General features: G+C 40.8%; 1 protein-coding gene across 2 annotated transcripts; it reads left to right on the top strand.

Moving 5' to 3' along the window:
• The first annotated feature begins 464 nt into the window (after positions 1–464).
• LOC143031299 (uncharacterized) lies at positions 465–27,174 on the top strand. 2 transcript variants are annotated; one of them, XM_076194956.1, is made up of 2 exons: positions 465–689; positions 23,624–27,174. In XM_076194956.1, the coding sequence occupies exon 2, from the start codon at positions 23,713–23,715 to the stop codon at positions 25,342–25,344; it is 1,632 nt and encodes a 543-aa protein (XP_076051071.1). In that variant the 5' UTR covers positions 465–689; positions 23,624–23,712; the 3' UTR covers positions 25,345–27,174. The 2 variants fall into 2 exon arrangements, with proteins under 2 accessions (XP_076051071.1, XP_076051072.1); XM_076194957.1 differs by lacking the exon at positions 465–689 and adding an exon at positions 15,594–15,817.

Here is a 27,174-nt window from a genome sequence, read left to right on the forward strand (position 1 = left end):
AACACTATCGCCCTGAGAGGAGGAAAACCAATCGACGACACGGCTCTCTCGAAGACCGGAGGAGACTGCAAGAGGCTATTACTAAGAGTACTGCCCTGCTGTCTAAATGGTAATCTTGGCCCGTTTGAATATATATTAGATCACGTCGCCCTCTTCGTTTTTCTAGTGTAAGTTAAGGTGCATACACATCTCTACGTAACAGATTGTTATCCAGTTCTTCAATCAGCAGTGTTAAGTATATTGATATAGGCTAGGAACAATATCCAACAAATCCTACATTAGCAATCAAACCCCACATATCTTCACATCATAACCGATGTTCTTTAAACAGCTTTAGTATGCCTGTGAGCAAGACTTCTATTTCACACATGCCCAATCCTGGATAAAAAAAAAAAAAAAAAAATACCAGTTCTGCTATCATCTCACCACTACTTCCTACATAGAACAGGACTTTTAAGTAAACCACAGCTTGTGAACGGTCAGATCGTAAGGAGGTGGATTTCTGGATTATGAAACCAAAACAGATTAGTTACCCCTTGATAGAGCTTATGATTACAAATATTTTCGTTAAGTAGGGGTAAACTATGTAAACACATTTCTAAAAGTGCCTTTGTACATTTGCAAGAATGCTTGAAATAGTTTAGACATTTGTGTCACGAAAGTTGTAAGCAAAGAAGGAAACCACACAGGTAAAGAAAAGATTATTGTAGGCGTTTGCCAGACAGAGCCTAGAGGATTGATGCCTGGAAATTGCAGGCCATTATGGTTGTAGCTGCTAAGGTGTTGGATACTTTAGAATGCTGTAGGTTAGTGATGAGATCAAATTAGGTATTGTTCCGTTGAAAGAAAGCCAGCGTTTCAAAAATTGTAGAGGGGGCTGTTAAATAACAATGGCCCCGTAAGAACTAGTAAGTAGTTAACAGCATATGCTGATGTTTTAGAACAATTCCAAGTACTGAATAAGAGTTTTGACTTAGATGTAGAATTGGGTATATGTAAAGATGTTTGCTAGTCTTTTTTCTAATCACCACTGATGTTGCTATTGATTTGTGGTACTCATATCTGGGGTTGAAAATAGTCAGAATGATATAAGGTAGTAGATGATACAGGTAAGAATTGCAGCCTTGAGATTTAACATAATGTAACCTAACCTAATTGTTCGTAACTGTAAATGTGCTCGTCTTAGTGGTTTGAAAATCATTGCTGATGTTACTATGAACTTATTGTATTTAGACAAAAGGTAGTAGATGATACAGGTAAGAATTGCAGCCTTGAGATTTAACATAATGTAACCTAACCTAATTGTTCGTAACTGTAAAGGTGCTCGTCTTAGTGGTTTGAAAATCATTGCTGATGTTACTATGAACTTATTGTATTTAGACATGGGCTAGCAGATGATATAGGGAAGGGTTGCAGGCTGGCAAACATCTTTGTGAATAGTTGAAATTATGTAGAATCATAACTATACATTATTGTAAAAAGAATATGTATGGAAAAGAATGAAAATTATCTTGTATTAAATTATCTCGTATTGAATACAAGAAACAAATCAAACAAATACCATTGAAAAATCTATTTGCCATGAGGGAGAGAGGGATTGGGTAGGTTAGATACAGTCAGAATAGGAGAGTACTGTGCTTGATTTATTGTTTATTTGAATAGTGTTGCCATTTCTTTCATTAATCACTGGCTTTGCATGATACTCTAAATTGCAATACTTATTTCCTAATGCAGTCACCAGATGGGGGTGGGGGTTTAGTACAAACAAGTGATTTCTAATTGAAATAGAACACCCAATTTGGTCGAGTCAACAGGAAAACTGTTGGGAAAAAAATTGCCTGTTGGGTGTTTTGTGAATGTTAGGATTTATATCCCTGAATGCAATGTAACTTTGGATAATACAATTTGTTTTTCTACCTAATGTACCTTTTAGACCAGTAAGATAACATTATCTGAAGTCACGTGTTACATAAGTGCAAATATTCATTGTGATTTTATTCGTGGTTAGAACCTAATTGGATTGTGGATCCTATTTACCATGTGTATTCATATACAATTTCTATGATATCAAAGAAATGTATAATTAATTGAATTTAATTCCTATAGTGTGCTTTGTCTTTCATTAGATGATTAGGTTACAACATGTGAACTGAAATCATATGTGCAAAATTCATAACCATTAATAAATGGTAGATCACAAGGAATAAACACTTTTTTATCAGATCATAGAGAGATGATCAGATAGCATAGTAAGATAAAAAAAAATATTAGTATTTTTATATTAAATACAAAATATTTTCAAAACATTATCTGATAGATTTTTACCAAATCCGGTCCATATTCCCATATAGAGTTCTTATCACTGATTTAGTTTATTTAAATGACTGTTGATTAATAAGTGAGTGGAAAGAAAGACAACCAGTTGGCTTAAAATCATTAACTGTTTGATAAATGATAGCCAGGATGGATTCAGACAGGGACGTTCTTGCATGACTTACTTGAATTCTACAGCACAGTCATCTCGAATAATGACAAAAAAACAAATAAGTACAGGCCTATAAGCTTCACTTCAGTTGTAGAAAAAATGATGGAAACTATCATCAGATATGCTATTGAACATCATTTAGAAAGTAATTGTTTGATAAATAATAGCCACATGAATGGGTTGAGATGGAAATGTTCTTGCGTGACTAACTTACTCAAATTCTACAACACAGTCATCTTGATTTATGACAAAAGAAACAACATATACTTAATATATTTAGACTTTACAAAAGCTTTGGTACTGTCCCACATGGAAGTCTACTTGCTAAATCAGCTTTACACGGAGTATGTGGTAGCCTATTAAGTTGGACTAGAAATTGGTTTAATGATCGAAAACAGAGAGTTGTTTTAAATGACAACACTTCTAGATGGAAAAATGTTACGAGTGAAGTTCCTCAAGGTTCCGTTCTTCGGCCACTTCTATTCATACATACATATACATGCACCACAAAACACACGTGACTACACCGATATGCTGAACACCACAGGGAAAAGAAAAATTCTTGGAATCCGAGTGCTTTTGTGATATTTTCACATCTTCAAGGATTACAATAGAATGAATAAGTACAGAGTAAGATGAGATATATATACACATGAGAGAGGTTTGACACATGACACTTAACCCCTTCCATACGGTGCCGCATACATAGGCGGCATGAGGAGCAAGTGGATATGCGAGGCTGCTATATCGGCGTCTTGATTATATTTATTGTAGTTGCCCCTACGTAATGACATACTCTCTAAACTGTCTTCATCACATTTTCTATGGTTATCAAACTTCACGGGTGAAAGAGAGAACGATCGATATAAGTGGTGACTATATTTTATGATGCGAGTATTATTACGACACATCGTATGTCTGACAGCTAATGCTGCCCGCGAGATTTTGAACCGGAGTGAAAAGGTTAAGCTAATTATATCAGGTTAGGTCAAGTCTTGAAGGGTAGTGGTGGGTAACCTTATTCCTTTTGTAGACAAATGATTGTGTTTTGTTTCTTCAAAGATGTTGCCTGCAATGATAGTTTGGCTGCAACAATACTTTACATATGAGGAAGCACATATGCCACAGTACATTCTCTATGTGTAGTCTTTAGTTACGTGCACCAAGTGCATCTCTTCGGAGTCATTTTTATTGCATGCATTGAGTGTTTCTCTTCGGAAACATTTTATTTGTGTGCGTTGAGTGTTTCTCTTCAGAGACGTTTTATTACTGTGTGCGTCCTTTCCTTCGCTGCCACCACTGTTGCCGCCCTTGTAGCCCTTGTTAACATAGGAGAAAGCTTGGCAGAACGCTGTCTTCCTTTTTGTTTGCCGTTAGCCCAAAAAGTCATCTGCAAAACACTCCCTATGTGATATACGCAAGATTTTGACAGCAAAGCAAGTAGTGTGCCTCTATGTTAAAGGTTGCTTTAATTGGCCTAGTTCTTCATTGGTTCCGATTGCCGCTGCCAAATTTGTAGATAGAATGAAGGCGACGTATGAGACGTTTTCAGTGTTTACATTCTCTCATGTCAAACGTGCAACTACTATAGACATAGTCACAAATTAGTGAACACCATAATTGAATCTGGAGAAAATTGTCTTGTCATTCTGATTTATGAGTAAAATAGAGGATAGACATAAATTTGTCACAAATTTAATTGTAACTCATTTGTAGTGGCTGTTCTCATGGTGAATCCGTTACTCAATAAGATAATCTCAAAAGTTTATTTTAGTACTGATTGATTGAGGGGCAGGGTCTAGCACCACCCCCCATGCTGCTGATATAAGTGGTGACAGCTTTGGTAAGGTTGGTAGGGTAATTTATCTTTTACTCACGAGTGTCAGAAATTATAGTTTTATGCGTAGAATTTTGGCATTATAACAACAAAATTAACTCGTGTTATTGGCACATGAAAAAAATAGCAGTGTAAATCAATATCAAATTTAGATGCGTCCCACTACGAAACTATAATATCTGACACCAGGAAGTGTGTGGCTTCAGTCAAAACCATCACCTTTGCCATGTGTGCTTGACTTGGACTGTTGGGGTAGGCAATTAATAGTCTCTCCTTGGAATAGGAGAGAAGTGTGGAATTTCAACCCACAAGTTCAGGCGAAAGGGTGTAGGGTGGGTGATATGCTTGCTTTGACTCTGCCACCCTCTTTATAGGAGGAAAGGGTATGTTGTTGTTGTCATTTCCTAGACTCTCTGTCCGAGCAGTCCCGTCTCCCCAAGGAATGCTACAGCCGAAACTGGGTATTCCCACAAATCCTTTAGAGAGTGTATGTTGTGTTGTTTGCATGCATGATTGTGTATAATGCAGTCTTCCATTATGTGTTGTATGGTATGAGGTGAAGTGTTACATCCTGGGCAGCTGTTCACAATGCGGTCGTCCAGCCTTTTCTGGTAGCTTAGAAGTGCCGGGTGGTGGCCGCACCGCAGTCTGGCCAGGTGGACTCTGTCCTTTCGTGGGAGAGAGGATTCAGAAGGGTGGATATCAGGGGGTCTGGCATGCAGCAGTGTGTTGTCTTTCAGTGTGTTAATGGAGCAGTGAGTGATATGATTATGAATATGTTTCCAGAGGCTGGTATTTGGTGGTTGTGGAGGAAGAGAAGAGAGTATCTGTGTGTGATAAAGGTCTTTGGGTGTTGTTTTAATGTTTCTTGGTGTGTGTGGGTGTTCTGCTATGTAGTGTAGCGGGTGTGATGTGTTTGTGGTGGCTGCGGCAAGTGTTTGTGTGCCTCTCATGTCGAGGTGGTCCTTGACTTTGAGGACTTTTGTTTCATGGTGTAAATGGTCTGTAGGTGTTGTATTTGTGCAGCCTGTAATTGTTTTTAGGGCTTTGTTTTGTATGATTTGAAGGGTGTTGTGGTATGTCTCACTGAGAGTAGGAGCCCATGCAGGACTCGCATAATTCATCACTGAGCGTATGCATTGTTTGTATATTGTTATATTAGTTTCTTTGTTTTGTCCAAATGTTGTTCCAGTGATTGACTTAAGTGCGTTAAGTCTGGGTGTGCATTTGTTTTTTATGTTTGTGATGTGTTGTTTGAAAGACATGGATGTATCGTATGTTACACCAAGAATTTTCGGTGTGTTTGTGTGTGGTATTAGAGTGTTGTTGATGTAGAGATGAGGTATGTATTTGTTCTATTGTCCAGTTGGTGAGAAGTGTTACTGTAGATTTGGTTGGAGCTATTTTGAGTCTGTTTGTGATGAACCATGTGTTGAGTGTATCAAGGTATGGCTGGATTATTTCTGCAGCTTTGTCTGTGTTACGATGTGTGCATGTGATTGTTATGTCGTCTGCATGGGAAGAGATTTGTATTTCTGAGGTGTCTGGTGTGGGTAAGTCATGCATGTATAGATTAAAGAGTGTGGGGGATAGAACTGAGCCCTGTGGTACTCCATTATTAATGTTTCTGATGTGCGATGATTGGCATTCCTACCTGCCAGATAATTGGCCAGCCATCTTTTGGTGTTAATGTGCATGTCTGTGTTATATATTTTATTTGTTAGGTTGTGGCGGGGGATGGCATCAAAAGCTTTACTAATGTCTAATGTTATCAGAAGTGTTCTGTGGTGGGGCCTATCTGAATTGATGCCATCTAAAATTATTTGTGTGAGGTTTATCAGAAGAGTGTTTGTGGAGTGTAGTGGCCTAAAACAGTGTTGTGAGTCAGCAAGGGGAATATGTGGTGTAACAAGTTTAAGTATTAGGCATTCAATGACTTTAGAGGGGGTGCAGAGAAGTGTGATTGGGCGGTGCAATGTTGGGATTGTTGGGTCTTTGTTCGGTTTTGGAATGGTGATTATTTTACCATGCTTCCAGATGCCGGGTATAGTGTTGTGTGAATAGCTGTAGTTTGCAATGTTTGTGAGTGCGTGTATACCTTGTGGTCCAATGTGTTTTAGGTGGATGTTGCTTATGTTATCAGGGCCACAGGCAGATGAGTGCTTGAGATTATGTATTATGTGTTTTGTCTGACTGTCTATGAAGGGTGTATAGTCTGAGTCTGTGGGAAAGTCTTTCTTACGTCGAATAGTGCATCAGTCGTCAGGGTGAGAAGTGAGATGGCTTGTCTGTGCAAAATGATTTATGAGTGTGTTTGCTTGTTGTCTATTTGAGGGTAGATTATCTGTTGTTGTGATTATTGCTGCATGAGAGTGTGTTGTGTTACTGTTGGATAGTGTAATGCTGTTGAGTGTTTTGTACAATTTGCTGGTGTTTGTTTTGTGATCAAGTGTATTGATAAAGTATTTTGTGTTTTTTGTTCGTGTATTTTATTGGCAATCACAGTGTTTAGTGTTTGTATTTGGTCTGCTATGTTTTGAGGGATAGGTGTGGGGGTATCGTGTTTAAGTGTGTCACGTTGTCTGATGAGACCTTGGATTTCTGGTGTGAAGTTGGGGTTGTGTGATTTTCTGTTGCCTCTAGGGATGTATCTCTTGTCTGCATTTTGTATGATTGTATTAAAAGTGTGCACAGCATTGTTTATGTTTGTGATTGGTGTACTGTTAAGTGTTTCAAAGTGTTGTTCTGTCTCTTCAGTAAAAGCTTCCCAGTTAGCTCTCTTGTAATTGGTGTATGTGTGTCTGTGGCCAACTGGTGTGGATCTTGTTTTGGTGGTGATGATGATTGGAAGGTGGTCAGAACCAAGGGTTCCGACCACTCTCCATGATGTTGTTGGGGTTCGGCAGTGGGAGCAGAAGGTGATATCAGGAGAGGAAGGAGTGTAGAGGGCTTGGTGTGGGATATGTGTATGATTATGTGTGTTGTACATGATAGTCAATGAGTCAAACTGAGTTTGTATATCAAGCCCTCTGTCTGTGTCAGGGTTGTCGACATACCAGGCAGACGACTTGGCGTTGAAGTCACCACCCATGATCAGGTTGGGGATTGAGGCTAGATGGCTAAATTGAGGTCTGAAGGTGTTTGGAACTGTGGGGGATGATTGGGGGGGGGGGGAATGTACATGTTAACTATTGTCAGTGTTGATTTTTGCCTGTACGGATTCGAATGGATTGGATTTCTGTAGTGTTATCTGTGGTAGGGAGGAGAATTTTGGTTGTGGCACTTGTGTCCACATAACAGATGGAGTGGTGGATCAGGGTGATGAGTCCACCGCCATTGCCGTCAGTCCAGTCTTGTCTGATGGTGGTGTAATTAGGAAATGGTGTTTTGTGTGAATGTCTTAGTTTTATTTCTTGTATAATTGCAATGTGTATGTTGTGTTGTTTAAGAAAGTGTTCGAGTTCATGTTTTTTCATGTTAATACCGTCAATGTTGTGTTGTAATATGTTGATGTGTGTTTTGTATGTGTTGTATGTTGCTGTTTGGGGTTGAGGTTGGGGTGTTAATGGGGAAGGTATAGGATCTGGGTTAGAGGGGGGAAAGGAGAGATCAGGGACAAAGGAAGGGGAGTAATGATTGGGGATAAGGGCATAGGGAAATTGGGAGTGGGTAAGGTTGCTGGCTGTGGTTGGAGAGGTGGGAGTGGGGTTACTGGAGGGCAGGTAGAACATGTCCAAGTGTTTGTGTATTGGTTTGTGTCAGCAAGTGTTGTACAAATGAGGTGGGCCCAGTTTTTGCACATATTGCACTGAACTGAGCCCTTTGTCTGTCTGCTCGAAGTAATGGGTTTAGAGCATGTTGGGCATGTGTATTTTGTGGTGGGCCCAGGATTGCTCTCTACATCTCCGGCTAAAAGTAGAAGAAGAGGGGTGATCGCCAGAAAATCACCCCTCGGTGCAGAAAAAACGTAACATTGCATGTTGGGAAAAAGGATTGTGGTACTCCCTGAGGCAGGCGTAGCTCCTCTTGGGGATCGGTGCCACCTGCATTGAGCTGATGGCCAGGGCTGGTTGCTGCTGTTTGTCCCCCAACTCTTGGGGTTGGGGGGGGGGGTCCCACGACGTAGACGCTGCAGCTCCAGGACCAGAAAGGGTATGTTTGTTTGTAGTATTGTCAACAGTTGCAACTGCTACACGGATTGGACAGTGGCTTATGTCATAGAATTAATCTGGCAACTGTATGTTTGTTTACATTGTTGTGAGGCATTATGGATGAGTCGAAGCAAACAACACTATAATGACCAGTTGACCATCTTTGGAGATGTGAAATAGGGTAAGGGTATGACAGAAAATTTTGAAAGTAATAAAAAGATGTTTTGGAAGGAAGTTAAAAGAGGAAGCGGAGGCGAATCAAGTAGAGAAGAAAAGGTAAAAGGTGCAGATGGAGATGTGAGAATGGAAGAGAAGGCAGTGAGAGGAAGGTGGGCAGAGTATTTTAGGAAGCTGCTAAATGTGAAGGAGGATAGGGAGGGAAAGGTAGTTGCAGTGGGAAGCACTAAGAAAATGAGAGTGATGAGTGAAGAAAATGGAGGAGAAATAGGGAAGGTTGAAGTGAAAACAGCTGTTAAGACGATGAGAGCAGGTAAGGCACCTGGGTTGGATGGATGCCATACAGAAAGTCTGAAGAAAGGAGGGACACTTATGGTGAACTGGCTGGTGAGGTTATTTGATGTTTGTTTAAGAGAGAGTAGAGTGCTGGAGGACTGGAGGAGTGCCTGTATAGTTCTGCTTTACAAAGGAAAGGGGGACAAGTGTGAGTGTAGTAGTTTCAGAGAGATCACCTTGTTGAGTGTAGTTGGGAAGGCTTATGGGAGGGTCTTGATTGAGAGGATTAGGAGAGGAACAGTGGGAGTAATTGGTGAGGAACAGTGTGGGTTTAGGGCAGGTAGGGGTTGTTTTGTTTTTGTGGTAAGACAGATATGTGAGAAAGCTTTAGGAAAAGGTAAGGATTTTTTTTTTTTTTTTTTTTCTTTTAGGGATCTGGAAAAGGCTTATGACAGGGTAGACAGGAAGGCACTGTGGGAGGTTATGCAGATATATGGGATAGAAGGAAAGCTGTTAAGAGCAGTCAAGAGTTTTTACAAAAGTAGTAGAGCTTGTTTTAGGATTAGAAATGGAGAGAGTGAATGGTTTGAGGTAAAGGTGGGACTTCGTTAGGGATGTGTTATGTTGCCCTGGCTGTTCAATCTTTACATGAATGGAGTGGTGCAAGAGGTGAATGTAAGGGTAGTGGGTCAGGGGTTGGAGATGATTAAAGAAAATGGAGAAAAGTGGGAGGTGACCCAGTTGTTGTTTGCTGACGACACTGCGCTTGTTGCAGGATCAGAGGAGGGATTGAGGAAGTTAGTGACAGAGTCTGAGAAGGTGTGTGAAAGAAGGAAGCTGAAGATAAATGTGGGTAAAAGTATGGTGATGAAATGTACAAGGGGAGAGAGTGACAGCAGGCTGGGAGTGAACATTAAGGGTGAAAGACTGGAGGAAGTGGATAGTTTTAGATACTTGGGTGCGAATGTGGCAGGAAAGGGAGGAGTAGGGGTGGAGGTAGAATGTAGATTGAGAGAAGCATGTAAATGTTTTGGTGGATTGAAAAGTGTAATGAGAAATAGACATCTGGGAATGAATGCTAAGAGGAGATTATATGAAGGAGTGATTGTGCCAACAGCATTGTACGGGCCAGAAACATAGAACATGAGAGAGAAGGAGTTTGAATGTGTTTGAGATGAAATGTCTGAGAAGTATGATAGGGGTTACTAGGCTGGATAGAAAAAGAATTGAGGAGGAGAACAGGGTTGGAAAGGGAACTGGGAGATAGGTGTGATGAAAGAGTACTGGGATGGTTTGGACACTTTGAAAGAATGAGTGAAGAAAGATTAGTAAAAAAAAGTGTGGAAGGCAGAGGTGGAAGTAGTGAAGATGAGGGGGTGTCCTAGGATGAGATGGATGGATGGGGTGAAAGGGGCATTACAAAAGAGAGGAATGTCTGTGGAGGAGGGACGGGAGAGGACAGAAGATAGGGGTGAATGGAGAGGGGTTGTGTATAGATGATGCTGTGATGCAAGAGGGGGATTGGGTGGGGGATTACTGGTGAGGAAGTATGTATGAGAAAAAAATTGACACAGCACAAAGGAATTTCTCCCCGTCTTCTCCTTTTCTTCATGAGGGGATGGAGAGGGGGGTCGCCGAATTTATAAAGCGGCCTTGCTGTGGATGTTTTGTGTCTTGCGACACTGCTTCTGACCCAGGGAATTGGACAGGATGCAGGGATGACCAGTCATCCAGGAGGTGCCAAGATGAGAGAGGGGGAGGGGAGTGGAATATATAGGAGATGAAATGGGTGGGAGTGGTTTCTGTGCCTTTTTCTTTTTGGCTACCCCCTGTGTAGGGGGGAAAATCCTTTGGTATATGTATGTATGCACTATATGAAGTTGATACAATGTGTGTATTGTCATGACCAACAAAGTGATCAGTGACCAATGTTAACGCTGGTGGTTGTTGGCGACTAGTGTGGGTACGTAGGTGGGCACCTTTTCGATGGCTGGGACAATGTAATTGGTGTTGATGTAATGTGCACGCATCACATTTTCATAAGTGTTTTTAATAATCTATTTTACTATGTGTTTTTTAAGGTAAAATATTCTTATAATAGGGGATGGCAATCCTACTATTACAAATCTCAAAAAGTTAATGACGATCTTATGATTACATTTTTTTTTTTTCAGAAATGTAACTATCAAGATTTCTGTGAGAAAGTTATCCATAGATTCCATGTGTCTGTCATACAGCAAATAAAACCCGATGTGACATCTATAGCTTAGCTATCTCACAAGTCATCTTAAATATCAAGTGATGACCCACACAGGAGTAAAGCCTTTCTAGTGTGACCTATATTATGCAGTTTCCTCACCAAAAGATCATCACATTTATTACATGATGACCCACATAGTAGAGAAGCCATTCCAATGTGACATATGTGATTCTGCTTTCTCACACAAGGGTAATCTCAAACGTCACATGATGACCCACACAGGAGAGAAGCCATTCCAATGTGACATGTGTGATTCCACTTTTATACAAAAAGGTGATCTCAAACGTCACATGATGAGACACACAGGAGAAAAGCCCTTTCAGTGTGACCTGTGTGATTCCACTTTTTCATATAAGGGTCACCTCAAATATCACATGATGAACCACAAAGGAGAGAAGTCATTTCACTGTGGCATGTGTGATTCTGCTTTCTCACAAAAGAGTGTTCTCAAACGTCACATGATGACCCACACAGGAGAGAAGCCATTTCAGTGTGACCTGTGTGATTCTGCTTTCTCACGAAAGAATCATCTGAAATGTCACATGATGACCCACACAGGAGAAAAGCCATTTCAGTGTGACCTGTGTGATTCTGCTTTCTCACGAGAGGATGGTCTCAAATATCACTTGATGATCCACACAGGAGAGAAGCCTTTCCAGTGTGGCATGTGTGATTCTGCTTTCACACAAAAGCATAATCTCAAACGTCACATGATGACCCACACAGGAGAGAAGCCATTCCAATGTGACATGTGTGATTCCACTTTTATACAAAAGAGTGATCTCAAATATCACATGATGACCCACACAGGAGAGAAGCCATTTCGGTGTGACATGTGTGATTCTGCTTTCTCACAAAAGGGTGATCTCAAACATCACATGATGACCCACACAGGAGAGAAGCCGTTCCAGTGTGACCTGTGTGATTCTGCTTTCTCAAACAAGGGTAATCTCAAACGTCACATGATGACCCACACAGGAGAGAAGCCATTTCAGTGTGACTTGTGTGATTCCGCGTTCTCAAAAAAGGCTGATCTTCAACATCACATGATGACCCACACAGGAGAGAAGCCGTTCCAGTGTGACCTGTGTGATTCTGCTTTCTCACAAAAGTGTGGTCTCAAACGTCACATGATGACCCACACAGGAGAGAAGCCATTTCAGTGTGACCTGTGTAATTCTGCTTTCTCACGAAAGAGTAATCTCAAATGTCACATGAGGACCCACACAGGAGAGAAGCATTTCCAGTGTGACATATGTGATTCTGCTTTCTCGCGAAGAGTAATCTCAAATGTCACATGAGGACCCACACAGGAGAGAAACCTTTCCAGTGTGACATATGTGATTGTGCTTTCTCACAAAAGATTCATCTCAAACGTCACATGATGACCCACAAAAGGAGAGAAACCTTTCCAGTGTGACTTGTGTGATTCTGCTTTCTCACGAAAGGGTGGTCTCAAACATCACATGATGACCCACACAGGAGAGAAGCCTTTCCAGTGTGACATGTGTGATTCTGCTTTCTGAGAAAAGGGTGATCTCAAATGTCATATGATGAGCCACACAGGAGAGAAGCCATTTCAGTGTGACCTGTGGGATTCCATTTTTTTCACAAAAGCGTAATTTCAAACTTCACATGATGGCCCACACAGGAGAGAAGTCATTTCACTGTGGCATGTGTGATTGTGCTTTCTCACAAAAGAGTGATCTCAAACGTCACATGATGACCCACACAGGAGAAGCCATTTCAGTGTGACCTGTGTGATTCTGCTTTGTCACGGACGAGTCATTTCAAATGTCACATGACCCACACAGGGGAGAAGCATTTCCAGTGTGACTTGCGTAATTCTGCTTTCTCACAAAAAGGTGGTCTCAAATGTCACATGATGGCCCACACATGAGAGAAGCCATTTCGGTGTGACATGTGTGATTTTACTTTCTCTCGAACGTGCCATTTCAAATGTCACATGACCCACACAGAAGAGAAGCATTTCCAGTGTGACTTTTGTGATTCCACTTTTTCACTAAAGGGTCACCTCAAGTACCACATGGTGATCCACACAGGAGATAAGCATTTCCCATGTAGGAATCCCCCGAGAGGACATATACAAGATCCTACGTGAGCTTTGCAGTGACGACGTGGTGACCTCCTTGGTTCAATGCTTTAAGACCCTCACCAAAGGAGTTCTGTGATGGACATTTACCATTTTTTTCCTCAAATGTCCATCACAGAACTCCTAATAAAGACAACCCCGGAGTATAAAAAAAATACCATGTCTTGATTGTGATAAAGTGTACTGGGGACAAAAAGAACATAACAATTCATTAAGATACGGCCAAGAAAACTCAGCTGTATTCCTCCATTCAAGTCTTTTAGATAACAGAATACATTGGAAAAATGCAGCCCCACTCAGGGCACGTCACTTGAGGCTTACCCAGTTCCCTTTTGTAGTTTTCTCCTCTGTAAATACGTCCTTGGCTATGTACCCAATAATTGTAACTGCAGAAGAGGACCACAGTTAGTGGTCAAAATATACGGTTTACATTGTATCTCAGCTTATCTTTTTCCAAGAGTGGGTTTAAGTTTTATTTTACTCTTTTGTTACGACATCAATGTTACTTGCTGTGTATATGTATATACTGTATATAAATATATATATATATATGTGTGTGTGTGTGTGTTTATATACAAGTAGTCGTCGACTTACGACTTATGCGACTTACGACTTTACGACCACGAGATATTGCAATAATATTCAACATTTAATAGAGTAATAGAATTGCAATGTTATGCCTGCCACTGCAGTACAATTTCTCCGCACACCGCAAGACGCGAGTACGATGGTTTTGGCAGGCTGCCGGCAGCGTCAGCACCCCAACCAGCTAAATATTTTTTTTTCATTTTGTTTGAAGGTAAATGTTTCCTAATTTGCTTTGCATTTTGTATTTTTATATGTTTTGTAATTAATGAAATGTAACAGTAATTTTTTTTTATGCCTAGGCTAGTTTGTTGTCGATAACAGTATGTTCGGTACGTAACAGTACGTAAACGAAAAGAATGTGGTTTGAGATAAATGTTTTCCTAATTTTGCCTTGCATTTTGTATTTCTATGTGTTTTGAAATTAATCAAAAAATGTAACAGTAAAACTTTTTTATGCCTAGTCTGTTGTCGATATGTTCGGTACAGCATTTTGTATTTTTATATTTTGTGATTAGTAGAATGTAGCAGTAAACTTTGTTTATGCCTAGTCTGTTGTCGATAACAATATTTTCAGTTTGACGAGTTAAACACTATATGAGGACGGAGCCTTTATTTGTACGACGTTTCGCTTATTACAGCTTTTTCAAGTACAAGTTGAGATACAAATGCTTGAGATTAAATAAGGGGAAAGGAGGGAACGGGGAGAGAAAAAGGGAAAGGAAGAGGAGGAGAAGGGGGGGTTGAACACTGGGAAAGGATGAGAATGCTGGCCCAAACATCCGAGGGCGAAATGTCCACAAAGGGTGGTTTAGATATTTAAAATTTTGCTGGCCATGGGTATTAGGGGAATAATGTGAGGCGAGATAATAAACATGCCCCTGTTTTGTTCAATAGTCCCCTACACCCTTTGTGGACATTTCGCCCTCGGATGTTTGGGCCAGCATTCTCATCCTTTCCCAGTGTTCAATCCCCCTCCCCCTTCTTCTCCTCCTCTTCCTCCCCCCCCCCCTTTTCTCTCCCCGTTCCCTCCTTTCCCCTTATTTAATCTCAAGCATTTGTATCTCAAATTGTACTTGAAAAAGCTGTAATAAGCGAAACGTCGTACAAATAAAGGCTCCGTCCTCATATGGTGTTTAACTCGTCAATCTTGTCGGCAACTGCCACTTTCAAGGAATATTTTCAGTACAGTACGTAAACGAAAAAAAATGTGTTTTGAAATAATTTTTTCCTGATTTTGCCTTGCAATGATTTTAATTTAACAAACAAAGAAGTATTTGGAAGTCAAAGATGACAGGACTTTATTCAGTAGGCTTAGGCTACGTTTCCTGACGAAAATGATGAAAAAAAGTTAATGAATATTAAACAACGTAGCTCAAAGATTATAAGATTTTATTCAGTATGCATACGTTTCCTAAAGAAAGTCTGATGGTAAAATAATAAAAATGTTAAAAAATACAGTATTAAATATCATAGGTCAAAGATGATAGGATTTTATTCAGTATGCTTAGGCCTAGGCTACATTTACCAAAGAAAATCAGATGAAATGATAAAAAGGTTAAAATTATTATACAACATAGTTCAAAGATGCTAAGATTATTTCAATATGCTAAATATAATATATATATATAGTAACAAAAATAATATTTAAAGGGTAATGTATATGTATTGTGGTGTGAGTGTATATGACGGCGACGGACGGGGGAGTGCCCTCGCGTCGGCGTGGGTGCGCCAGTGCCTGGGAAGGACCGCGCGCGGGTGGTGGGGTGAATGTGAGTGTAAGAGAAGTATACACGAAGGAGGATCGGGTAGGCTAGTATTAATGGTTAGGGAATTAGGCTAGATATAGACTAGGCTCATTGGAGTGTGTGTTACAAAGGAAGGCAAGGACCCACCCAGGAGCAACCGAAGAACCGTCATCATCGACGCACAAGTAAGTACTTTTGATCACACACACACACATATATATATATAAAGGGTAATATATACTGTGTATATATAAAGTCCGACTTGCGTCCAGATCGGCTTACGACCTATATGTCGGAACTGAACTCGACAACTACCTATATATATATATATATACAGTATATACTGGCCGTTCAATCTTTACATGGGGTGATGCGAGAGGTGAATGCAAGAGTAGTGATCAGGGGTTGGAGATGATTAAAGAAAATGGAGAGAAGTGGGAGGTGAGCCAGTTGTTGTTTGCTGACGACACTGTGCTTGTAGCAGGATCAGAGGAAGGATTGAGGAAGTTAGTGACAGAGTTTGAGAAGATGTGTGAAAGAAGGAAGCTGATGATAAATGTGGGCAAAAGTAAGGTGATGAGATGTACAAGGGGAGAAAGTGACATCAGGCTGAAAGTGAGCATCAAGGGTGAAAGACTGGAGGAAGTGGATAGTTTTAGATACTTGGGTGCAAATGTGGCAGGAAAGGGAGGAGTGGAGGTAGAATGTAGACTGAGAGAAGCGAGTAAATGCCTTGGTGGATTAAAAAGTGTAATGAGAAATAGACATCTGAGAATGAATGCTAAGGGGAGGTTATATGAAGGAGCGATTGTATCAACAGCACTGTACAGGGCAGAAACATGGAACATGAGAGAGGAAGAGAGAAGGAGTTTGAATGTGTTTGAGATGAAATGACTGAGAAGTATGATAGGGGTTACTAGGCTAGATAGAATGAGAAATGAGGAGGTGAGAAGGAGAACAGGGGTGGAGAGGGAGCTGGGAGATAAGGTTGATGAAAGAGTATTAGGATGTTTTGAACACATGGAAAGAATGAGTGAAGAAAGATTAGTAAAAGAAGTGTGGAAGGAGTGAATATGAGGGGGATAAATAGTGATGATAGTAAGTTTGCGGACGACACTAAAATAGGACGCCTAATTAGGTCGGGAGACGACGCAGAGATTCTGCAGGATGATCTTAACAAATTGCTCATATTGTCGGTGAAATGGTAAATGAACTTCAATACCTCTAAGTGTAGCGTGTTAAACGTAGGGCTACACAACCCCGAAAATAGATACAGCTTAGATAACACGCTTTTAGAGAAAACTGAGTGCGAGAGAGACTTGGGAGTTCTAGTGAGTCCGGGCCTTAAAACCAGGAAACTGCATTAGCGCCCAAATAAAGCTAACAGAGCATTAGGTTTCATTGCTAGGACGGTTACGAATTGAAGTGCAGAGGTAATTATTAAACTCTAGTGATAGACCCGTCCTTGACTATGCGGTACAGTTTTGGTCTCCGTCCTACAGAATGGACATCAATTCACTAGAATCAGTACAGAGAAGAATAACCAAAATGATACAAGGACTCGGAAATTTGTCTTACGAAGAGATGCTTAGGCACCTTAACTTGAACTCTGGAAAAACGCAGAGTGCGGGGTGATCTAATAGAGGTGTTCAAGTGGATCAAAGGCTTTAGCAAGGGTGATGCAAACTAGCTCGTCCTCGTACCAGTATGGGGTTTTACGTGGTCCCGTCTGTTGCTTGGAGTTCGTGAGTAGTTGCTTGCATTTTCTTTGTAGACAAATTATCTTGTTTGGTACTTCAAAGTCGCTGCGTACGATGAGTGTTTGGCTGCACCAATACATGTGCATGCACGTATGTCGCACCAAGTTCTTTAGGTGTAGTCTTTGGTTGCGTGCGTTGAGTGCTTCTCTCTGGAGACGTTTTTGTTGCGTGCGTTAAATTACGTGCGTTCTAGTTGGGTGCGTTAAAGGTCCCTCTTCGGAGATGTTTTAGTAGCGTCCGTTGAGTGCTTCTCTTCGGAGATGTTTTATTTGCGTGCGTTCTTTCCCTCGGTGACGTTACTCGTTGCCGCTGTTGCCTCTGTTGCCGCCCTTGGGGTACTCGCTTATGGAAATGGCGACTCGCTTCTTTTAGTTGTAGTCTTTTGTCAAGGAGAAAGAAAATGTAGTAATCTTCTATATCTTATGGTAAATCGAATTGTACTCAACGCTCTCTCCTCGAGGTTCTTCAAATGAATCCCCCAAACACACGTATGAAAGATTGTACGTGAGCTTTGCAGTTGCATAATGATTTCCTTAGTCCAATGACCACTTTATATTCAAGATCCTCCCCTAAAGGGTATGGTTTTACATTCGTGAACCAAATGAATTTTCTCCATCTTTTCACCAAGCACGTTTGCAAGATTCTACGTGAGCTTTGCAGTTACATAAGGATTTCCTTAGTCCAATGATGGGCATGATTTTACATCGTGGACCATTTGATTTTTCTCCATCCTTTCACCAATCAGATTCTTTGTTTCAAGTCTATACGGCAGTATTGTTTACTTGGAATAATCTCGAGAGACTGCACAATTCTCACTTAGGTTACAAAGGAATGTCGTATCAGCAATAATGTAAATGTACACTTGAGCTCCCTGGCTGTTATTTACAAACAAGTTGGAAAGGCGTAACGCAGCTCGGTCGGGCTATTGTTTATAAATGACCTACCCGTCTTCAACCCATCTCTCTATACTTTTTATTTTTAGTTTCTTCCCAACCTCTTACAATTTGGCCTAACATAGTATTATAGGCGGGCGAAGACGAGCACATTTTTTAAACATACGTCCTTATGTTGATTTACGAGTAAGATTGCTACGGGACGCAAATATTTGTAAAGTATATGAAGTCGCTATTTGCACTGAATAGTTGTAAGTCAGTAAGGTACTCCCACCGTGCCCCTTGTTTTAGTAATTGATGGAAGGGAAGGGAGAATCTAAGCTAATGTAGGTGTAGGAAGGAACAGGTTAGGATATATTGACTTGAAGCCATTTACTTCTTAAGAATGTCAGAAATCTAATATTTTGTAGTTTCATTTGTAGGCTTCTGGTGGTATTTGTGCGAAGTTTTACTGGTCAACCACCAACCCTGAGATTGGGAGGGGTGGGGTCACTGAAAAATGGAAAACGTGTGATTTCCTGTAGAAATCAATATCGGATCCTCATAAATCTCTCCAACGTGGTCCTCTGTGAAAGTTTGTCAAAGATTATTGTTTCCAATTATGCCATTGTATCCTACATTATAAACAGACCCCCTTTTTCTTGCTTGCCCTCGATCTCTTGGCAGTGTTTATTCAGCCACTCTTTTGCCTTATTTCCTGATTAATATTTACTGTCCCAGTCTCATTTTTAGTATTTGTTCAGCCTTTCATGTCTCCCATTAAGCTTGTTTGATACGAGTTATTTGTTCCCCTCCCCCACTTTGTTTTGGTTGATGCCAAACTGTATTTGTATAAACTCGTGTTACTCATATTACATGCTCTATGAAAGTTAGATGTCAAACGTTATATATTTTTCAGATCGAGGGTAAATATAAAAAATACCTGGGAAAGGGTATAATACTAAGATCGCGTATATTCATCATATGATAGGGTCTGGTGAGGCGTCTGACAAAATATCACGCGATGACACACACTGGAGAGAAGCCTTTTAAATGCGAACAGTGCGATGCAGTTTTGCCAGGAAAGTGTGCTCTTAAAGACCACGTGATGACCCACACGGGAGAGAAGCCTTTCCAATGTGACCTGTGTGATGCATCTTTTTCACGAAGTGATCGTCTCAAATATCACATGATGACCCACACTGGAGAGAAGCCTTTGATGTGTGACATGTGTGATACAACTTTGTCACGAAAGAGTGCTCTTAGGTATCACGTGATGACACACACTGGAGAGAAGCCTTTCCAATGTGGTCTGTGTGATGCATCTTTCTCGCGAAAGGGTTTTCTTAAAGAACACATGATGACCCACACTGCAGAGAAGCCTTTCAAATGCGACTAGTGTGAAGCAGTTTTTTTCAGGAAAGTGTGCTCTTAAATATCACACAGTGACCCACAGTGGAGAGAAGCCTTTCGAATGTGGCATGTGTGAAGCAGCTTTCTCACAAAAGAGTGCTCTAAAATGGGGAAAAACTTTCCAATGTGACCTGTGTGATGCAACTGTCTGACGAAAGGATCATCTCAAACGCCACGTGATAAACCACACTAGGGAGAAGCCTTTCAAGTGTGACCTGTGTGACGCGGCTTACTCAGAAAGGAGTGCTCTCAAATATCACATATGACCCACACTGGAGAGAAGCCTTTCAAATGTGACCTGTTTGATGCAGCTTACTCAGAAAAGTGTGCTCTCAAATACCACATAATGACCCACACTGGAGAGAAGACTTTCCAGTGTTACATGTGTGATGCAGCTTTCTCACGAAAGAGTGATCTCAAACGTCACGTGATGACCCACAGTGGACAGAAAAAATCTTAACGTCATCAATAAAAACTTCACCCACTGTTCTTTTTTTGGAACTTTTTTAACTTAGACATAATAAGGCAGTTGAACCCTAAGTTAAGTAGTTCCTCTTGGTCAGGGGTGAGAATCTTGGTTGAATTAATGTAACCGTTTAAATGGCATGGATAATATGGCTGCCATTCAGATTAATATATTTCCTTTGATTAGCTCTAGTGATGGAATTTCTTTGTTGATTTAATTGCTATGAAAAGGCTGTTAATATTTCCTTTCCGAGTTGTGATCTCTTCTCTTGTTCTGTTGAATTTGTTGTTTTCGTGAAATTTACAAGATCATTTTGTGACGGATGATGGCTTATGATTAATTTGTATACGGGCATTTGATGGAGTGGAATAATTTCCACCTGATGATCTGAATGAGTCGTGAGAACTTTTGTGATAGATAATTTGAGTTATATGACTCCTCCATGAGCTCGTGTCGCTGACAGTTCTGCATAAGATGATTTTTGACTATGTTTTTATGTAATATCTTTCCTCGAGTGAGTCTCAGGGCAATATACCTTTGGTATTGGTTTGTAATATTGCCAGCAGTTATAACTGGTACACAGAGTTGATCTGGCAACTATATGTTTGTTTACATTGTAGTGAAAGAATAGAAAGAGGTAGTTGCCAGCACCATTATAATGAGCAGTTTTCCAATTTTTGGGAGTTTCCAATATATGAAATTCACACGGTTGTGTATTGATATGACCAACTAAGTGACCAATATTAACAGTAGTCAAGTGGTGGTTGTTGGCGAGTAGCATGGATACATGCATGTGCACCTCCTCAAGGTTAGGCAGTATTTTGCTCTGGGATACAGGGCTGGGGCACTGTAAACGGTGTGGGTATGATGTGCATACATGTTTATGAGGGTAACCATTTCTATTTACAAAGGATTAAAAAGGAGGAGTATGCCGATAGGGGACCTTTTGGTCCATAACTAGGCCGGGTCCGAGAAAACATAACCAAAAATGAACAAATGAATAGAAATAATAGTAACATAAATAATGAATAGGTAAAGTTAAACAATAAACAAATGTGCGATTAAGTACAAGTTCAATTCACTCGGGGAGCATCTTTGGTTATTAGGAATCAAAATCTCAGAAGGAACCAGGAACTTAGGTTCAAGTCGATGACTTAGCGTCTGCTCATTGAGAGCGTTTACATGTTGTGCACAGTCTGATTTTCGTGGTAAGACAGATATGTGAGGAAGCTTTAGCAAAGGGTTAAGATGATTTTGGGCCTTTTAGTATTTGGAAAAGGGTTTTGATGTGGTAGACGGAGAGGCACTGTGGGAGGTTTTACAGATATACGGGATAGGAGGAAGGCTGTTAACAGCAGTCAAGGTTTGTTTTTGTTTTGTTTTTTTCCCAAGAGTAGTACAGCCTATGTCAAAGCCATAAGGATCAATGAGAGGATATCACAGTTTAAGCAACTGGGATACCACTTGATACTTGGTTTCTCTTTTTTAGGCGTCATAACCTTTATGCTTCTGATATAATCCACCGAACTCGCAGAGTGGAGTTCCTCAGGGTTCCGTTCTTTGGCCACTTCTATTCATAGTATATATCAATTATATAGACCACGTGCTGAAATCTATCGTGTCCAAATTTGCTGGTGATACAAAACTGTGCGGAATGGCAAATGATCACTTAAACTAATGGTCTGAAAAGTGGCTAATGGAATCTTAAACAAGTAAATGCAAGGTTATGCACATAGGTAAAAATAACAGTACGATTACAAGTTTTTTTTTAATATAAATTCGTTAATAAAAGTGGATAGTGAAAAGGATCTCGGGTTAATTATCAGTAACGATCTCAAATCATCTAAACAGTATATTTCAGCCTCTGAGAAAGCAAACAAGATTCCAGAACTGATTGCGTGATCTTATGACTTCAACCACAATTGGAATATGCCGTTTCCTTATGGTCACCGACTTTCATTAAAGGCATTGACAGATTGGAAAAAGTACAACGGTGAGCCACAAAATTGATTCCAAATATCAAAAATGAAACACATGGAAAATCAATTGAAACATATGAATCTATTTTCCCTAAAAAGCGTAGGCTCAGGTGACTTGATACAGGTCTAAGATTCTGAAGGGAATTGACAACATTAAAAGTGACATTTTTCACACTATTGGTTAGTATTTCTCAATTTGTTTATTATTATTTATCTGTCCATTTATTATTATTTACTATTTACCTGATAGGTTATAATCTAACTTTACATATTTATCTATTTCTATATATTATTTTCTTGTTTATCATCATTATAGTTTTTTCGCATCCGACCGAGTTATGGACCAAAAGGTCTCCTGTCGGCATGCTTGTCCTTTCTAATCCTTTGAAATTGAAATGGTTTGATGTAGTGGTGGGACATGGAAGCACCCACTCAGCAGGCGGGCGTAGTGTACCGCATTGGATGTTTGGATTGTGATGCATATTACATAGGAAAAACGCATAAGAAACTCGCCACAAGAATTGAAGAACATAAACGGGCAGTTAAACGGAAATATGCAGCCTCAGCACACTATAAACACATGAACGAACTACAGCGCAACGTTGACTGGGAAGGAGCGACAGTGGTACACAGAGGCAACTCGAAGAAAAGAAGATTATTTTTAGAAGTGTGGGCGACAAAAGAAGTTAGCGTAAATAGGTGCATAGACTTAAATCCAATATAACTGGGCACTAGGAACACAAGGACACTCAACATAACGTGAGAGAGTACGTGGTGAACAAAGGTCACAGTGTGTATGACCGTAATTTAATTTATTTCACTTATACAAGTTACATTTTATTGTATTTATTCTTTTGTTAACATAGGAGAAAACTTGGAGGGACGCTTTGTCTTTTTATTTGCCGTTACCCCCAAAAAGTCATCCGCAAAACACTCCCTATATGACGTATGCAAGACTTTGACAGCAAAGCAAGTAGTGTGCCTCTACGTTAAAGGTTGCTTTAATTGGCCTAGTTCTTCATTAGTTCCGAACGCCGCTGCCAAATTCGTAGATATGAATAAGGTGACATATCAAACGTGTTCAGTGTTTACATTCTCTCATGCCAGACATGCAATTACTATAGACATAAACCGTTACTCGATATGATAATTTTAAAAGTTTGTTTTCGTACTGGTTGATTGAGGGATAGGGTTGAGTCTACCCTAACCTCCCCCCCCCCTCTCCGTGCAGGTGACAGTCCCACTACGAAGTGCATCGTAGGTAATTGATAATTACTCCTTTGAGTAGGAGAGAAGTACGGAATTTCAACCCACAACCAGGCTAACAAAGCAAACACCGCTATAATGACTGACCATTTTGATAGTCGATTTTACTATGGGTTTTTTTTTAGGCAAATTGTTCTTATAATAGAGGATGGCATGTTTGAAATGGTTTGTGTGCAAAACACCAACAATCCTACTATTACATATCTCTAAAAGTTAATCTCATTTTCTTTTTCAGAAAGGTATCAACAAAGAAAACCCGATGTGGCAACTATAGCTCGGCTATCTCACAAATCTTAAACATCAAGTGATTGTCGCATATATCACATGATGACCCACATAGTAGAGAAGCCTTTCCAGTGTGACTTGTGTGATTCTGCTTTCTCACAAAAGCGTCATCTCAAACATCATATGATGACCCACACAGGAGAGAAGCCATTCCAGTGTGCCATGTGTGATTCTGCTTTCTCCCAAAAGGGTTACCTCAAACGTCACATGATGACCCACACAGGAGAGAAGCCATTTCAGTGTGACACGTGTGAGTCTGCTTTCTCACGAAAGAGTCATCTCAACTGTCACATGAGGACCCACACAGGAGAGAAGCCATTCCAGTGTGACATGTGTACTTCCGCTTTCTCACACAAGGATAGTCTCAAATGTCACACGATGACCCATACAGGAGAGAAGCCATTCCAGTGTGACACGTGTGATTCCGCTTTCTCACAAAAGCGTGATCTCAAACGTCACATGATGACCCACACAGGAGAGAAGCCATTCCGGTGTGACATGTGTGATTCCGCTTTCTCACAAAAGGGTAATCTCAAATATCACATGATGACCCACACAGGAGAGAAGCCATTCCAGTGTGACATGTGTGACTCCTCTTTCTCACATAAGGGTCACCTCAAACGTCACATGATGATCCACACAGGAGAGAAGCCGTTCCAGTGTGACCTGTGTGATTCTGCTTTCTTACAAAAGGGTGATCTCAAACTTCACATGATTACCCACACAGGAGAAAACCCATTCCAGTGTAACATGTGTAATTATGCTTTCTTACAAAAGGGTGATCTCAGTCGTCACATGATGACCCACACAGGAGAGAAGCCATTCCAGTGTGACATGTGTGATTCTGCTTTCTCACAAAAGCGTAATCTCAAACATCATATGATGACTCACACAGGAGAGAAACCATTCCAGTGTGGCATGTGTGATTCTGCTTTCTCACAAAAGCGTAATCTCAAACATCATATGATGACTCACACAGGAGAGAAGCCATTTCAGTGTGGCATGTGTGATTCTTCTTTCTCCCAAAAAAGTACTCTCAAAAGTCACATGATTACCCACACAGGAGAGAAGCCATTCCAGTGTGGCATGTGTGATTCTGCTTTCTCACGAAAGGGTGATCTCAAATGTCACATGATGATCCACACAGGAGAGAAGCCTTTCCAGTGTGACTTGTGTGATTCTGCTTTCTCACAAAAGGGTGATCTCAAACGTCACATGATGACCCACAAAGGAGAGAAGCCATTTCAGTGTGGCATGTGTGATTCTGCTTTCTCACGAAAGGGTACTCTCAAAAGTCACATGATGACCCACACAGGAGAGAAGCCATTCCAGTGTGACATGTGTGATTCCACTTTCTCACATAAGGGAGGTCTCAAACATCACATGAGGACCCACACAGGAGAGAAGCCATTCCAGTGTGACACGTGTGATTCCACTTTCTCACAAAAGTGTAGTCTCAAACGTCACATGATGACCCACACAGGAGAGAAGCCATTCCAGTGTGACTTGTGTGATTCCGCTTTCTCACGAAAGAGTTGTCTCGAACGTCACATGATGACCCACACAGGAGAGAAGCCTTTCCAGTGTGACATGTGTGATTCCGCTTTCTCACAAAAGGGTAATCTCGAAAGTCACATGATGACCCACATAGGAGAAGCCATTCCAGTGTGACATGTGTAATTCCGCTTTCTCACATAAGAGAGGTCTCAAACTTCACATGATGACCCACACAGGAGAAAAGCCTTTCCAGTGTGACCTGTGTGATTCTGCTTTCTCACTAAAGGGTCTTCTCAAACGTCACGTCACATGATTACCCATACAGGAGAGAACCCATTGCAGTGTGACCAGTGCAATAAATATTTTTCACGAAAAACTGTTCTCAAATGTCACAAGATGATCCATACATGGTTAAGGCTTTTACAGTGTGTCCTGTGGGATGAAGCTTTCTGATATAAGGATGATTTGTAATAGCACGTGATGACCCATTCCGAAAAAATGCCTTTCCAACAGTTTGAAGGAGCAGTATCTAACAGCATATGATAATGAGTGCAGGCGAGAAGACTTGTATGACTTGTGTGATGCAGCTTTCTCGCGAGATGCTTTCAAATGCCACATGATAATTCGTTCCCATACCAACGGAATCACCCTGTTATTTCACCCCTACCACATCCTCCAGGTTTTAGCGGGAAAGGATGGCGTGTCCCCAGCTTAGTTATCTACTCTTCAGTGAAAACTAAGTTTTATACTGGGGAGTGACTAGAAATTTCAGCATTTCTTAAGGGATAAACTGGGAGAGTTTGAATAATCCCATAACACCGGAAATATAATTAGGAATACCTGTCTGGGGGTATTGGCTGCACGTTATTGTGATAAAGTATCATGCAGTTGATACTCTAGGGTCTATGTGGGGTGCCCCTATGGACCAGAGCCACACATCATTTTGTCTGTTATAGAGGAGGACTTTTCCTTGGTGGGGACAGGATGCTGCCACCAAGTATTCCCACTTGGATCGTAAGAGACGGGGATTGGGACAATTAGGGTGTGTGACGACATACGAGGGACGGACGAAGCCGTTGTCAAGGTTGAGTAATGGGATGGCGATCAGTTGTAGCTTGGAGGAAGCGGTATACAGCTAGAGTAGTATGCATGAAAATATAGATGTAAGTGCTATCAATCTCGCCGCCCTTGTAATCCTCACTTTGTGGATATGGCGACTCACTTCTGTTAGTTATAATTTACTGTCCAGAAGAATGAAAAATGTAGGAATCCCCCGGGAGGACATATACAAGGCCTAGCTCGAGTTGTATGCCCCCCCCTCCCCTCCCATTTGGGAGCGAGCGCCGCGGAGGGTAGGGCGAGGTGCGACTAACGTGAGCGCTATTTGCAATAGCTTCACAGACTTGTACATCGGTTATCATGCTTTCGCGGCTCTTTTACATGTCGAACTAAGTATTTGTCAGCGAGAAAATCCATCAAGCGACTACCTATATGGCCGTGTAGGGTCATCCAATCAATGTCAGTACAATTGAAATCACCCATTATGGATATGTCCCGGTTGCAGAAACTAGACAGTTCTTGAAACAACAGCTTGTCGCCTGCTAATGATAATGTCTTTGGCCTATATATTGCACCTACATTCGTTTTTGTCCATTTGTTTGGATTAGTTCAACCCACAAACTGTCATATGCATCCTGTTTCACTTTAAAACAGAAGCATGGACATTGCTCTTAACGTACAACAGAACACCCCCACCTTTCTTGTGACTTATATCTTGATGAAAGTGTTTAAATCCCGCAATATCAAATTCAGTTTCAAACTCTCCACCATTTAGCCCTCTCTCGGTAATTCCTATTATATCGAGATTTTAGCTTTTGACATATACGCCTGTATTTCTTGTATGTACTATATAAAATAAAAAATGTGATGGTTTGTTCGGAGCTGCCTAGTGTAGGCCTTATGGTCTCCTGCAGTCTTCTTTGTTCTTATGATGTATGCATGATC

Source organism: Oratosquilla oratoria, chromosome 12 (genome assembly GCF_046742065.1).
Source record: "Oratosquilla oratoria isolate Oo_2021 chromosome 12, ASM4674206v1, whole genome shotgun sequence".
Classification (NCBI taxonomy): Eukaryota; Metazoa; Arthropoda; class Malacostraca; order Stomatopoda; family Squillidae; genus Oratosquilla; species Oratosquilla oratoria.